At 41.6% G+C, this 13,597-nt stretch overlaps 1 protein-coding gene across 1 annotated transcript in view; it reads left to right on the top strand.

The window, feature by feature from the left end:
• The window catches only part of LOC144753225 (sperm flagellar protein 1-like), a 135,215-nt gene that overhangs the window by 69,938 nt on the left and 51,680 nt on the right, over window positions 1-13,597 (top strand). The window contains exon 5 of the mRNA XM_078640986.1: window positions 1,996-2,080. Within this exon, the coding sequence (XP_078497112.1) occupies window positions 1,996-2,080 (85 nt within the window). The remainder of the gene's footprint in view (window positions 1-1,995; window positions 2,081-13,597) is intronic.

Raw genomic sequence — 13,597 nt, 5'->3', positions numbered from 1 at the left:
TTGATAAAAGCTTGAACAAAAAAAATATTTTCACTTTGTTTGTCTCTCTGTGAACTTGAAAAAAAGTCATTCTTGATCCAGACTAAGTTGATTTGCTACAATGAGGTGAAATTAGATATGTCTTATGTATCTAATTGCCACAAAGGGGAGGGGATTGATTGCAAGATCTCTCTTTCAATTGTCTCAGGCCTCTGTGGGAGCAGAAGCATATACCAATGTTTTGAAGCTCAGACTAACTAAGTTGGATATAAAGGGTTTCGTTCCATAGCGGCAGGGCAGGGTGTTGGAGGGGCTGACAGTTACAGACACTGTGATGGGGCATCTTTATGTGGGCTCTAGACGTTTTGGCCCTGACCCTGATTAAAAGTGAGTGTTCAGTCAGCTGCTCATCTAGCTGGGAAGGAGAGCAAGACTGTGGGCTTCTTGAGTAGGCTGTCTTCGATGGTTGTACGACGGAACAAAGCAGGGAAATACATTGCATGCCTTAACCACTCATTTTTTACCCCGCATTTATTTACATCACTTGTGTTTTTACAATGGATGCCATTACCACGCATTGTTTATATGTATTTAAAAACTATGTATTTGTGGGGGGAGACCCCCCAACGTACCTTAAATGCATGATAAAGGCATGCGTTGTAAAAACATGCACATGGTAAAAACATGCATGCTCAAAAATGCGTGGCTAAGTCACAATGTGGTAAAAACCTTGTTGTAAAGGCTGTTTCCTGTCTTCGTTGAGTCATGAGTTGCCCTTGCATCTGGAAGTGGCTCATATCATGCACAAAAAGTGTGCTTATCTGGATATACAACTCTTTATTGAGAGATACCAAACTTTTTTACTAGTATTACTCCAGTGAAAATTCTTTGTGAAATAAATTGGGGATGCTCTATCTCGAAGTGGGATCATGCTCCATTACGCCTTTCCTTCTCAGTCGCTTAATGAAAATGCTGATTATCACTCAGGATTTAATTTATTGCCCTTGGTATGTGCATCTTCTGCACCTCAGTTCGGTTTCCTTGTGAGTTCTCCCGGTAAGTGAGGACCTTCAGACCCAGAGCAAGGGAAGACTGCTCCATCCAGAGCTCAAGATTCCCACTCTTCTAGCTCTGAACTTGAAAGGCTGGTCCTCTGTTATTACCACCTTCCTCGGATGGTGATGGATGTTCTCTTAGCTTCTAATAGACCTTCTAATAGGGCAGTATATTCTATCAACTGGTCAGTTTTATCCATTTGGTGTTCAGATCGTTCTATTAACCCTTTGGACGCTCCGGCTACTAACACTCTGGTCACGGTTTGTGTCACAAAAGTGATTCCAAGCCGCCACAAAGTGTTGTTTTGGCATTTAGCTCTAAAGTAGCTCTAAAGTAATGCAAAGTAGTGCTGTATAGACGGAGGAGGATGGAGGAAAGGATAGTGTTACAACAACAAATCTCCATGGACGTGGTGATGCAACAACAGTAATTTGTCAGAAGGAAACACTTCCAAACAGGTTCAGCCAACACTCAGCAACTGAATACTGAGCTAGACCCAAAATAGCACATTCCAGTGGGACACAGGCCCCTTGGCCATTGCAAAGTAAACATTCTACCTCTACCCAAAAACCCCACCCAACAAACAAGGTCACATCAGATAGATTTGAAAATGGCTGCAAGAAAACCTGCTCCCTGGATGCATGTGAAGTTGTTGTTATATCAGTCGGGGGCAGAGGTACTTATGAAAATGCAAGAAAAGGGTGGGGTTTGCTTTAGGAAGTTGTTGGAAGAGCTAGACCTGACTGTGTCTAAAGTAACGGAAGTCCACATGGCATTACCCCCTTCGGGGGTTGATTCAGGCGCTTTATAAATTAAATAAATAAATGAACACCTTTAGCGCTGAGATACACCTCCTGGGGTGATTCAGGCGCTTTATAACTTGAATAAATAAATTACGATACGCCCAATCTGTCTTGAGACACCATCTCACACATTGATCTTTTATTCTATGTCTTACAGAAACAGCAAATATGAATGTACCTTCCTATGGAATGAAACTCACAGAGCAAAACCCCATGCAGTGGGGGTACAGCAGCCTTGGAAGGTAACATACTATTATTTAATCTACTTTGTTATATAAACGTATATTTGACTGACACTTCTAACAAAGGTTCCCATAAGACTACTCATCTCTTTGGGTCATCACTGCATTATAAGATTCTTAAACCATTCTGTGTCACTCAGGGTATCTGCTAGTATTTATTTGCTCAACAGCTACCAACATATGGGTTCTACTGGTGTTAACTTTCTTCATCGTCTACCCTGTATAGTGTTTTACGCCAGAGTGTAATATAGATGCTTTCCCTTCGGACGGTGTGTCGATAAGAGTACAACTCTTTACTCTTTCTTAACCCTATTAAGAGGAGTGTAAAAGTCCTTTTTGTGAGCCATCTTGGCATTATGCTTTGTGCTTCACTGTTGTTTAAGTTCTAGTTTTACTTGTAAATATCATATACCGCTGTGGTCTGTTCCGTGGATATTTCGTAGAAGGGTCCTATACATAATCAAGCAACAGATTATTGAGTTGCTCTATCTGTTTTACCCTTGTTAACTTTTCTTCCTGTGCATCAGTGGAATAACCAACCCATATTTTCACCTAAATCGTTTATGTGCACAACTAGATCCACTGATGCACTAATCCCACATTCAGTACTCTGAATAATTAGAGGATGGGAAGGAATCTGTCCTTGAGAATTTAACGTACATCCAAGACCTTCTTCACACGAGGGATAGTCCTTATGACCACAAATCTGTGCACTTTTGCCTGTATTAAGTTGCGTCCTGTTTTTAATGTTTCTAAAATCAGGGTTATCCTATAGACACGGTAAATACTGAACGAGGCACCTGGGTCTGAGTCAAGCATTTTCCTAGTGTAACCATACACAGGCACAGACAGCTCCCCGAAGAAACTGATCAGATTCTGTGGATCAGTTTCACAGCGTCGGGGGGGGTGAGGGTGACTCGGCCATATGAAGCGGGTACAGGTAATGTTTGTCTCCCTTTACAAGACTCCGGGCGATTTTGGCTCAGTGAAGACCGAAACAAATCGGTAGACATTCTATGTAAAGAATGAATCCGGTTAAATCCAAATACCTTTATTGGTATAATAAAAGTCCTTTGAATACAGGTGAGTGCCAGGTGAACTCCTTCTCATGCAGATGCTCCATTACAACTGACACCCACCGGAATGGTACAAGACCATACATTCTACATATATTCTACAGCAATGAGATCACAAGCATTAAAGTAACAGAGTACCAATTAAACAAGTAACCAATATAACACACCCCCCCCCTATAACCAAAGAAAAGAATAATAAAAGAAAAGAAAGAAAGGAGAAAAAAAACAAAAACAAAATGGAATACCCAACATAATATAAACAAATAGATTACATAACATACCCTTTTAGCCAACCTGGTAAAACTCTTGTTCTTTTCCCATGAACAGTATCGACAACATTAGAATTGCAATCTCCCACCATCTCCCCCCCCCTCTTACAGGAAGAAGAAACTCCATCCAAAGAAAGATCATTAGCTAGTTCATTCACATTCACATCATTACTAGCTAGTTGAGGTTGCAAATAGCTATTCTCAAAGTGGTCCTCAATCCAATCAAAATTATTCTGATTGTCAAGTTCCTGTGCACCCAACATTCTATCCTGTTTAGGATTAATGGCAATACTTTTAAGATTCCACACTTTCCCATCACTCAGTCTCACTGAATTCCTCAAAACCTCTACTACCTGCTGAGGCAAATCAAAACGACTCTCACCTGTAGGCACTTTAAAAGGTTTCCTAACTCGTACCCAATCACCTGCCTTGACTTCAACATCTTTGGTACCATGATGTCTGTCATAAAATTCTTTGTTTTTAGCATGAACCAAATCTAATTCATTCCTGACCTTCACCGGAGACCATTGTGTAACCTTCCCATCCAAAAGCCAACCAGGGTTGACCTTACATCTAGGCAACCTGCCTCTCATCATGACAAATGGAGATAACCCAGTACTGGTCTGAGATGTTATCCTGTAAGACCACACAGCTTTTTGCACCTGAACGTTACATTCCAATTTCGTGTTAATAGCCGCCTGAATAATCCCCTTAATTACTCTGTTAAATCTTTCCACTGTGCCGTTGCCACTTGGATTATATAAAGCTGTAGTCTTGTGTCTGACACCACACTTCTCAAAATAACCTTTCGCCAAATTCGACATAAACTGCATCCCATTGTCTGTCAAGATACAAACTGGTAACTCTTCCATAATGAAAATGTTATCTAAGAACTTAAGGACAGTATGCATGTCTATTTTGTCCACAAACCGGACAATAGGCCATTTAGTGAATAACTCTATAGCCACCAAACCAAATTCTTTCATTTCTCCAATAGGTCCAATGATATCCACTGCAACTGTATCCCATGGAAGATCTGGAAGCAACCCCTCACACATACTGGGTTTCAAAGTCCTGAGTGTTTTGTCAGCAGAATTACAAACATCACAATTTCTCACATAGTTTTCCGTGTCCCTATCAATTCCTGGCCGCCAAAACATATTCTTCACAATCAATTTACTCCTTACAATGCCAAAATGCCCCTCATGAAATAATTCCAGAACCTTCCGTCTCAGAGAAACAGGAGAAACAACCCTATCACCCCTAAAGAGTATATCCTTTTCAAGAGATAATTCCATCCTAACTTCCCAAAAAGCACATAAATCTCCTTTCACAAAGTTCTTCTTAGGCCAACCCTTACAAATGTAAGTCATAACCTCTTTCAAAATCACATCTTTATCTTGTTCCTCCATCCATTGCTGATTGCTGATAGCAGATGCACCTGAATCATGCACCAGCACCACACAAAAATTACCCCAAGGGTCATCAACACACTCTTCAAGCGCATTCACATTCTGTAAATCCATTTTGATCTGTGCAAATTCATCCTCACAATTCATAGTCCACTCAAACTTCGCATTTTTCTTCAACAGAGTGCAAATGTTATAAATCTTTGAAGCGAAATTATTTATAAACTTCGCACAATACTCGGCCATGCCAAGGAATGCCCTTACCTCCTCTTTAGTGCTAGGTGCAGTCGAATTTACAATACTTTCTACCAGTGCAGGCTTAGGTCTGACACCCTCCTCACTAATAATGTGGCCCAAATACGACACACTTCTCTGACCAAACTTACATTTTGACAACTCTACCGTTAATCCTGCCGTCTGCAAAGTATTAAGGACCTGTTCCAGTCTAGAGTCATGTTCAGTCTTGTTCGCTGCTGCCACCAAAATATCATCCTGAAAGAATGAAACCATATCCATTTCCCCAAACAATCTATGCATCAAACGCTGGAAGACAGCTGCAGCTGACGCCAGCCTGAACGGCATACGCCTAAACTGGTAGCAACCAAATGGCGTGATAAATGCCGTGAGTCTCCTAGATTCGGGCTCTAACTCCACCTGGTGGTAAGCAGCAGAGAGATCAATTGTTGAAAACCATGTGGCACCCCTTAACGAAGATACCATTTTATTAATTTTTGGTAGCGGAAACTTCTCAACTATAATATTATTGTTCAAATGGTGCAAATCAATGCACAGCCGAACCTTGCCATTGGGTTTCCGCGCAACCACAATCGGAGAAATCCACTCCGATGTTTCCACCTCCTCAATTATCCCCCTGGACTGTAACCCTTGTAACTCCCTATTAACATCTTCTCTAATTAACATGGGGATGGGCCCTACTTTATGCACCTTCGGTTCCGCATTCGCTTTCAGCACACTCCTATGTTCAAAACCCTTCAACATTCCTAATTCTTTTCCAAAAACACTTGGAAAACTTTTACACATTTCATTACCCAGCTTGCTGCACTCATCCATGATCAAAACCTTTTCCACACTATTGGGGTCCAAAATTATATTCAAATTCTTTTGATCGAACCACCCAAGTACCGATGGTCCAAGCTTTGCCACATATAACTCCCCCCTAGTGGTTCTCCCTTGGAATAAAAAGGTAAGCCATCTGAAACCCAATATCTCAATTCTCTCACCAGTGTAACTCACAGGGCAAACGTCAGATACATTCAAATGGCTTCCAATTTTACCCACAAATTTCTTCCTCCAAACCTCCTCATTAACAATGGTGTATGGAGAGCCCGAATCAGCGTAAACCTCCACTATAATTCCACCTAAGGATATCTCACACACTGGTTTACCCTGCAAGGAATTTTCTGTGATATTAATAACATAATTCCCCCTTACATTTTTAATGCACTCTTCCTCCAACTGTCATGTATTCCTATAGGTTCTGAATCGATCCCCCTATTCTGGTTAAACTAACTATCAAGTTAACTAACAGTCAGCCCATGAGGCAAGAACAGCCCCCATGATGCAGATACCGTTATCTGACGCAGTCACACTACGGCACAGGAACGTGTTATCTGATTAGGTCATAACGCTTGAGATCTAATTAGACAAGCGACATTCCTCCAGCCCCTGATAAGGCATACGACGTTCTCATAACAAATCAAACCTATGACAACCTGGAAAATCCGTGCGGCCATTGTTTTGATTTCACAGAGAACTTCAGTAAAAGAATGTGCTAACGAGCAAGTCGTATGACATCTTTATTGACGTATCTATGTCCATCCTTACGTCAATCTCGGCACCTTTAAGGTATAAATATTGCCGATCTTGCCCTATGCAAACACACGCGTGGTGACGAGACGGAGCAGCCATACTTGCCGAAGCCGAGAGCAGAAGCAGACCCCTCTGGCAGCAGCCCCGCCTTCCTGACGCGCTGAGAGACGCGCTGCTATCTCAAGCCGAGAGACCCAGCACCGGCACTTTCGGGCAGCCCTCGCAGGCAGCCTGGAATATCGAGAGCAGAGAAAGAGATACCATTCCTCATTCATCCTAAATTCCAGGTACAGAACTGAATAACCCCTCACAGAGAATTCTTTAGTTATTCACTTGGCAAAAACAAACTTAACTTAAAACTGTAACTTTCTATTCCCGCCCACGCATTAGACTTAGGTCAGGTACACGGGGTAGGCGTATTTAGAAACACCAGTTGAGTACGTTTAGTCAAATGTATATGTGTATGTAAATATATTTTAATCATTTTAAACATCATATGGCTCAGAAACCATATCAATGTTTTTACAGTATTATTTTATACTATTGCTTTTAATGTATGCACTTTACTTAACTATAAGTATTGCAATAATATCGATCCATTTCTCTTGTACGAGAAAAGAGACTGATCAATAAATAACACCTTTTTATTGAACACGCCCGTCTCTTCCTTTTCTCTACAATCTGATGAGACTAAGAATGCACGTACTGACTGAGTAAAATAATTGCCTTGTGCTCACACGACTCTTGAGATTGACTCTTGATTAGGGGAGAGCAAAGTTGTCATGTTCTATGGTTGTCAGAAACTAAATCCCTTCTTGTCTAATCAGGGGAGTTAATTCTTTCCTGAACATTCGAGAAAGTTTCTAGCGAACTCTGAGCTACGCTGGCAAACCCAAAACTTAAGTGTAGTATCGACAGTAGTAGACCTAGTTAACGTCTGGCCTAGGCCTTTACTGCTGTAGGTATTATTCCAATGTGCAGAGCCTATTGGGAAAATAGGAACTACACTACATGGCGCCCAACGCGTTTGGAAAGGGCGATAAAACTAACGTAAGACATTTAGAGTAACTCAGTCGTGCTTTCTCACTCAGACCCCTTTTCCCAAATTCTCCAAAGACGTCTGGAGTGGGTGAAAGGTAATATCCTCCAAAACCGCACAGGAGGGAACTCCTATGTAAGGTTCTTGGTTTAGTCAACGTTGAAGGATACACTGTTCCAAAATATTGTGCATCTAATCTCTGTTCCATAAAGAAACCTGATCTGCAAACAAACAAAATAACCATCCTGTCGGTAAAATGTCAGACAGTGATGATGAAAGAGAGGCAGTTAGATTAGCAGCTGAAATAGCAGCAGCAGATACTGCACTAAAGGATGCAGACGCGGATATAATACTCATTCCGGTCAGCAAAAAGAGATCTATAACCTTAAAACTTTTAGAAAATGGACTGACACCTAGAGGTGGCACAGTCATATTCGTAATTGAGGCACACGAATATCGGCAGACAGAGGTATACTATTCATGGATACATTTTCCAGCAGCAAATGCTGTAACAAAGTACTTCCACTATTACAAAATAGAGGTTCCACCCGACATTTACACTCCTTTCGAGGAGGTGGAAGTACCACTCAAATTCCAAGAGCATTTGCTCTTATTTGATGGCGCCCTAATACATAACAATCACATTACAAGGCTCGGTCCTTTAGGAAGACCAGGAGCAACGTGGCCGGTCTTAGCCGGATACACACCACACCCAGACATCGAAGGGATGTCTACTGGAGAGCTGTTAATACAGCTAAAACAATTACTAAAAATTCATAGACAATTAGTTCAGTATGTAATGCGGACTTCAACAATTCAGCCAGCGATTAAACTTCCACAGCTGACCCCTCACCAGGGGAACACAAATAAAATCACACCACAGAACATCCAATCCTGCCTAGGTAAAGTTCCGGCTAAACGGGAACAAATACCATTCTGGTTGGCACAGAAAATCACCCAAATAGAGGCGGTGTTTCCTGACACCACCCCGATAGAAAAACACAGGATTCTGACTATATGTCTCCCAATGGGAGTCGCACCACACATAGAGGACTGTGACACTTGGGGTACAGTCTTTGCTTCAATCTACACAAAAACGCACGGTGTTCCATCCATTTCGGTAATACCAGATGTGCTAAAACAAATTCAAGATGAATACGGTCCAGAACCAGCTTTAACTCTTGGTATGAAATTACTGAAAGACTTCAAGCAGGTCTCGGCTATATTATTAGCCAATATAAAAGGTGAAGCAGCAAACGTGGCGATCCGCCAGAGGTTAAAAGAGACAGATATAGCAGACCAACCAACTGAAATTGCCAGAATCATAGAAAAATATTATGAAGAACTAGGTAGAGATAGTTTAGGTGGAATACCAGTAAAACCGCAACTGACTGAAAGTCCAGAAAAAATATTTTTTAATAATAATTCACCAAAAAAGAACTGGGATGGAAACAAACAATCCAATCCAAAAGAAAAGAAATTCCAGTCCCGAGGAAGGTCTCCTAGGCGAAGGGAGAAATCTCCGAACCAGAGACACAGGTCACCCCAGAGTGACCCCTCTGGGAAACGATATAACCTTAGAAATAGGGATAATATTAAAAAACCTGATAGATATCAAGACATTGATACACGTCCCTCTCAATCTTTTCAGAATTCCTCGCAGAAATCGGAAAGAAGAGGACGATCAGAACAAAGAGAAGAGCACGCCAAGTCCAAAGACAAGGAACCTGCTCAGCTAAAAAAGAAATTACAATTTCCAAAAAAGAAGGTAGCCAGTATCAAGGTAGTTAACAATGCCGAGAATACTGAGGACACAACTGAAAAACGGAGAGTGGGCTCAGACAATGCTAGACAGCGCAGCAGAAGTGAGCATAGCTCGCAAAGTCCTTATGAATCATCTGGAGACAGTGGACACGAATGAATACCTTCAAGTGGAAACTGCAGACACCAGAGTTAGCAAGCCCCACAAGATATACGAGATAACATTACGTATAGAGGGAGATAAGACTAGGAAAATAAGGGGACTATTTTGGGATAACCTCTCCAAGGGTTATGACATCCTTCTAGCTGAAAAAGACTGGCCACCAGAGTTTGTCAGGGAGTGCCCTCATGGCGAAGAAGTAATTATGCCTGCCTTCTCGAATCAAATCCCGATTCATAAAAAATACACACTTGCTAGAAAGTGGGCAGTGGCCTTAGCACCTGCTTTATATAAAAATCATGTAGGATGGGATGAGGATTCTCCTCCTCACAAAATCCAGTTAAAATCACAACCTACTGCACAAAGGCAGTACCCAATTAAGCAAGAAGCTAAAAAACAGGTAAATGAAATACTAGATCAGCTAGAATACCAGGGGGTGATTGAAACTTGCACCTCACAAATGAACAATCCTTTGTTTCCGGTCTCCAAACCAGACAATTCATATCGTCTAGTTTTGGATTACCGACACCTTAACACATGTTGCAAAACCTTTGCAGTGCAAAACTCACACAGTGCTGCACTAATGAATAACATAGTGCGCAAAAAATACAAAACAACCTTGGACATCTCCAATGGATTCTTTTGTCAAAACATAGCACCTGAGAGCAGATATTTAACTGCATTCTCAGTAAATGGCACTCAAAAGCAATTCTGTCGGTTAGCCCAGGGGTACAAGAATAGCCCGGGAGTATTCTCAGCGAGAGTAACAGAATTACTACAACTATATGATGATGAAGCATTATCTTATGTCGATGACATTTACTTAACGGATGATGACTTGGATACTCACTTGAAAAGAGTGAACACTATAATACTTGGGTTCGCAGCAGAGGGTTACAAATTCAACTTTAAAAAGTCCAGAATTGCCCATCTGACAGTCCTGTTCTTAGGATATGAGTTATCAAGTGAAGGTAAAAGCCTGGCAGACAATTTCCTAGAGAAATGTGCCGTAATCCAAGCTCCTAAAACACTAAAAAACCTACAGTCAATTCTAGGCTTCCTAAATTTCGGAAGAACATACATTACAAATTACGCAGAAAGGGTCAAACCCCTTTATGATCTAATTAAACCAGACTTCAAAAAATCCAATTGGACTCAAACACACACAGAAATTTTGAGATCCTTACAAACAGACATGCTAATTAAAACAAAATTAGAAACACGTGATAACACACGCAATCTTGTGATTCGAGTCATCCCAGGGAGATGCGGATTCACATACCTTACCTCTAATGAGGGAGAAAAGGTACCAATTGCATTCAAATCACACTTGTATACAGAAGCTGAACAGAAATTCAGTAATACAGAAAAAATCATTCGTGCAGTTCAAACCGCAATAGCTAGAGAAAAAGACATAGCTGACGGTAGACATATCACAGTCAGAACAGCAGAATCAGCCTTGGAGGCACTAACAACACCGTGTAATTTACCAACAACAGCATTGAATCCGGAATGGATACAATGGGTGAATTCCATCACAACGGACAAAGTATACTACTACTTTGATCCAGAACTAGAAGAAGTAAAAAATCTAAAGTATGAAAAGACGTATCCTCTGCCAATCGACATTCTGCTCTACGACATTACGCCTGTGTAATCTATACAGACGGACATGCTCAACCCTCCGTTTGGGGAGAACAAGCATACAACCCCACATGTGAGATTACAAAAGAAGTGTGGCGGGGAGGTAAACTAAGACCTCTATTAACAAAATCACACTCAGTAGAAACTAATTCAGAACTACAAACTGAAATAATAGCTTTGAAAATGGCGCTAGATAATGCGGATCGCGAATTCCCGACACTTATAGTGTCAGATTCATATTACTGCGTCAAAGCATATAACAAGGATTTGCAGACATGGATTCAGAACGGTTACAAAGATGACACAGATGCACCAATAAAGCAGAAACTGCTCTGGGAACAAGTAGCTCTTTTGAAAAAAAGAACTACCAAAGACTCACGTGACACACTCACTGAGTCATCAGCGTGATGGCGTTCACGTTGTGGGGAATTCATTGGCTGAAGCAGCCGCAGCGGCAGCCACTAAACCGGCTCCCGTAGATCGAAAAAAGCGTACATTAAAATACATTGACGGTGAAACAATGCTGGCGGTGAAAACGTCATCAAAAGGCGACTGCTCAGCGTTACCGATCAACTATCCACTCAATTATACATACATAATCGATGCGAACTCCGTCCCTTTTGCTCGAATCCCTGGAGTGGGGGATAGAGTGATTCCAAACATGGACAGGAGAAGCTTGTTAATCGCAGACGCACACATGGGCGAGGGTCTCAGACACCTCAAACTGAAAGATTCTCTGGAAGAACTACAATCACGGTACTGGTGGCCAGGCATGAGCCTGCATTACACCATGTTTGTAAAAAACTGCCCAAACTGCAACAGAGATCGCAGTGGGGAGAGAAACAGTTTAATACCTCGTCGTATCAAGGCAGATAATATCACCAGTAAAAAGCAGGGCTTGCGATTAACATATACAGGCTAGTTTCCACTTATAATGTAGATCACCAGCACTTGGCTGACGTCCGGACTGTTATACAAAGATTTGCGAGTCTAAATGGCATATACGCTAAGAGCATGCTACGTTCGACCATTGTTTTCACTCAAGCCCTCCGGCCGGGGGGGAAACATGGCCAAATGAGCACAGCCCAGCGGGAATCTTCTCACTTCCTTCCTGAGGGTACGGGATGGTGTAAAGAAAAAACCAAGGCAGAAAGCAATCTATAATGGAAAGGATATTAGGTTCGGGAGCTGGGTGGGTCAAACATCTAATAAGTGTCCAACGTAGTCTAAATAACTTGCCAAGAAATTCTCTGAAGGGATTCAGTCCGTACGAATTATTATTTGGAACTAGAATGATAATCTCTGACCTTGATAGTCAGACTTCAGTGGTTAAAGAAAAAAGCTTTGATGTCAAAGACCGTTTGGCTATTTTGCAGGACTTAAACAAAACAAGAAAAGACCTGAGCAACATACAGTTGAAACAACAGCCAACAACCACTGAAGAATCACCACCTGTCCCAGCAAGACCTGTCTGGATTCCAAAAGTCGGGGATCTAGTCAGGGAGAAGATTGCGGTAAAGAAGGAATTTGGGCCTTCTTACAGAAAAGCAGTTCCTGTCTTGTCTGTCAACGGGACAAGATCAGTTGTACTACCGCCACTTGCTGGTAAAAAGGAGAACCGAGTTGTATCCATCGACCTGGTAAAACCACAACATGTGGCCGATAACAAACAGTAGGCCAAGTGGACTCCCAATAAGTAGCAGAACACCAAGGTTTGGTACCAGTACAGAGGTCTTAACAAAGAGGCTCATCACATTCGAAACGCCTACAGAAGAACAACAAGGACTATGCAACAAAGCAATAGAACTCAGACCTCTGACAACCCAAATAAAAACATTTAGCAGAGACACACCAATCTACAATGAAGTACCAAGTGAAAATGCAAGAAACAAAAATCCTGAAGCAATTGGAACAATTGACAGAACTGCATCCGGGTACTTCATCAACTTCGATGATTCCTCTGAAGGCTTCAGTGAATCAAAGACACAGCCATCATCAAAATCCTTTAAAGACAAAGCTAAGGAACTTTTGAAACAACTGAAAGAAACATATCTGATTTCTCCATGGATTGAATTTTGGGTGGGTTTTGGTGCATTTATCCTCATACTTTGGCTCATCATGGTATTTACTTTGGGACGCTTCATTGAGGGAAAATATGCTAAAATGGACACAGCAAGTCAGAACATCAACTTGGTCCTCAAACCACACACATCTTCACACGTCAAGAAAAGAGAACTTTCTTCAGCCAACTTCACAGCCAATCCGATACCTGGTGGGGTAGCCTGGGACAACACTGACTATGAAATTTATGGTCCGGTCGAGATCCTGA

This window comes from Lissotriton helveticus, chromosome 5_1 (genome assembly GCF_964261635.1).
Source record: "Lissotriton helveticus chromosome 5_1, aLisHel1.1, whole genome shotgun sequence".
Classification (NCBI taxonomy): domain Eukaryota; kingdom Metazoa; phylum Chordata; class Amphibia; order Caudata; family Salamandridae; genus Lissotriton; species Lissotriton helveticus.
The sequence above is the reverse complement of the archived record's forward strand: the minus strand, read 5'-3'. Positions and strand labels throughout refer to the sequence as shown.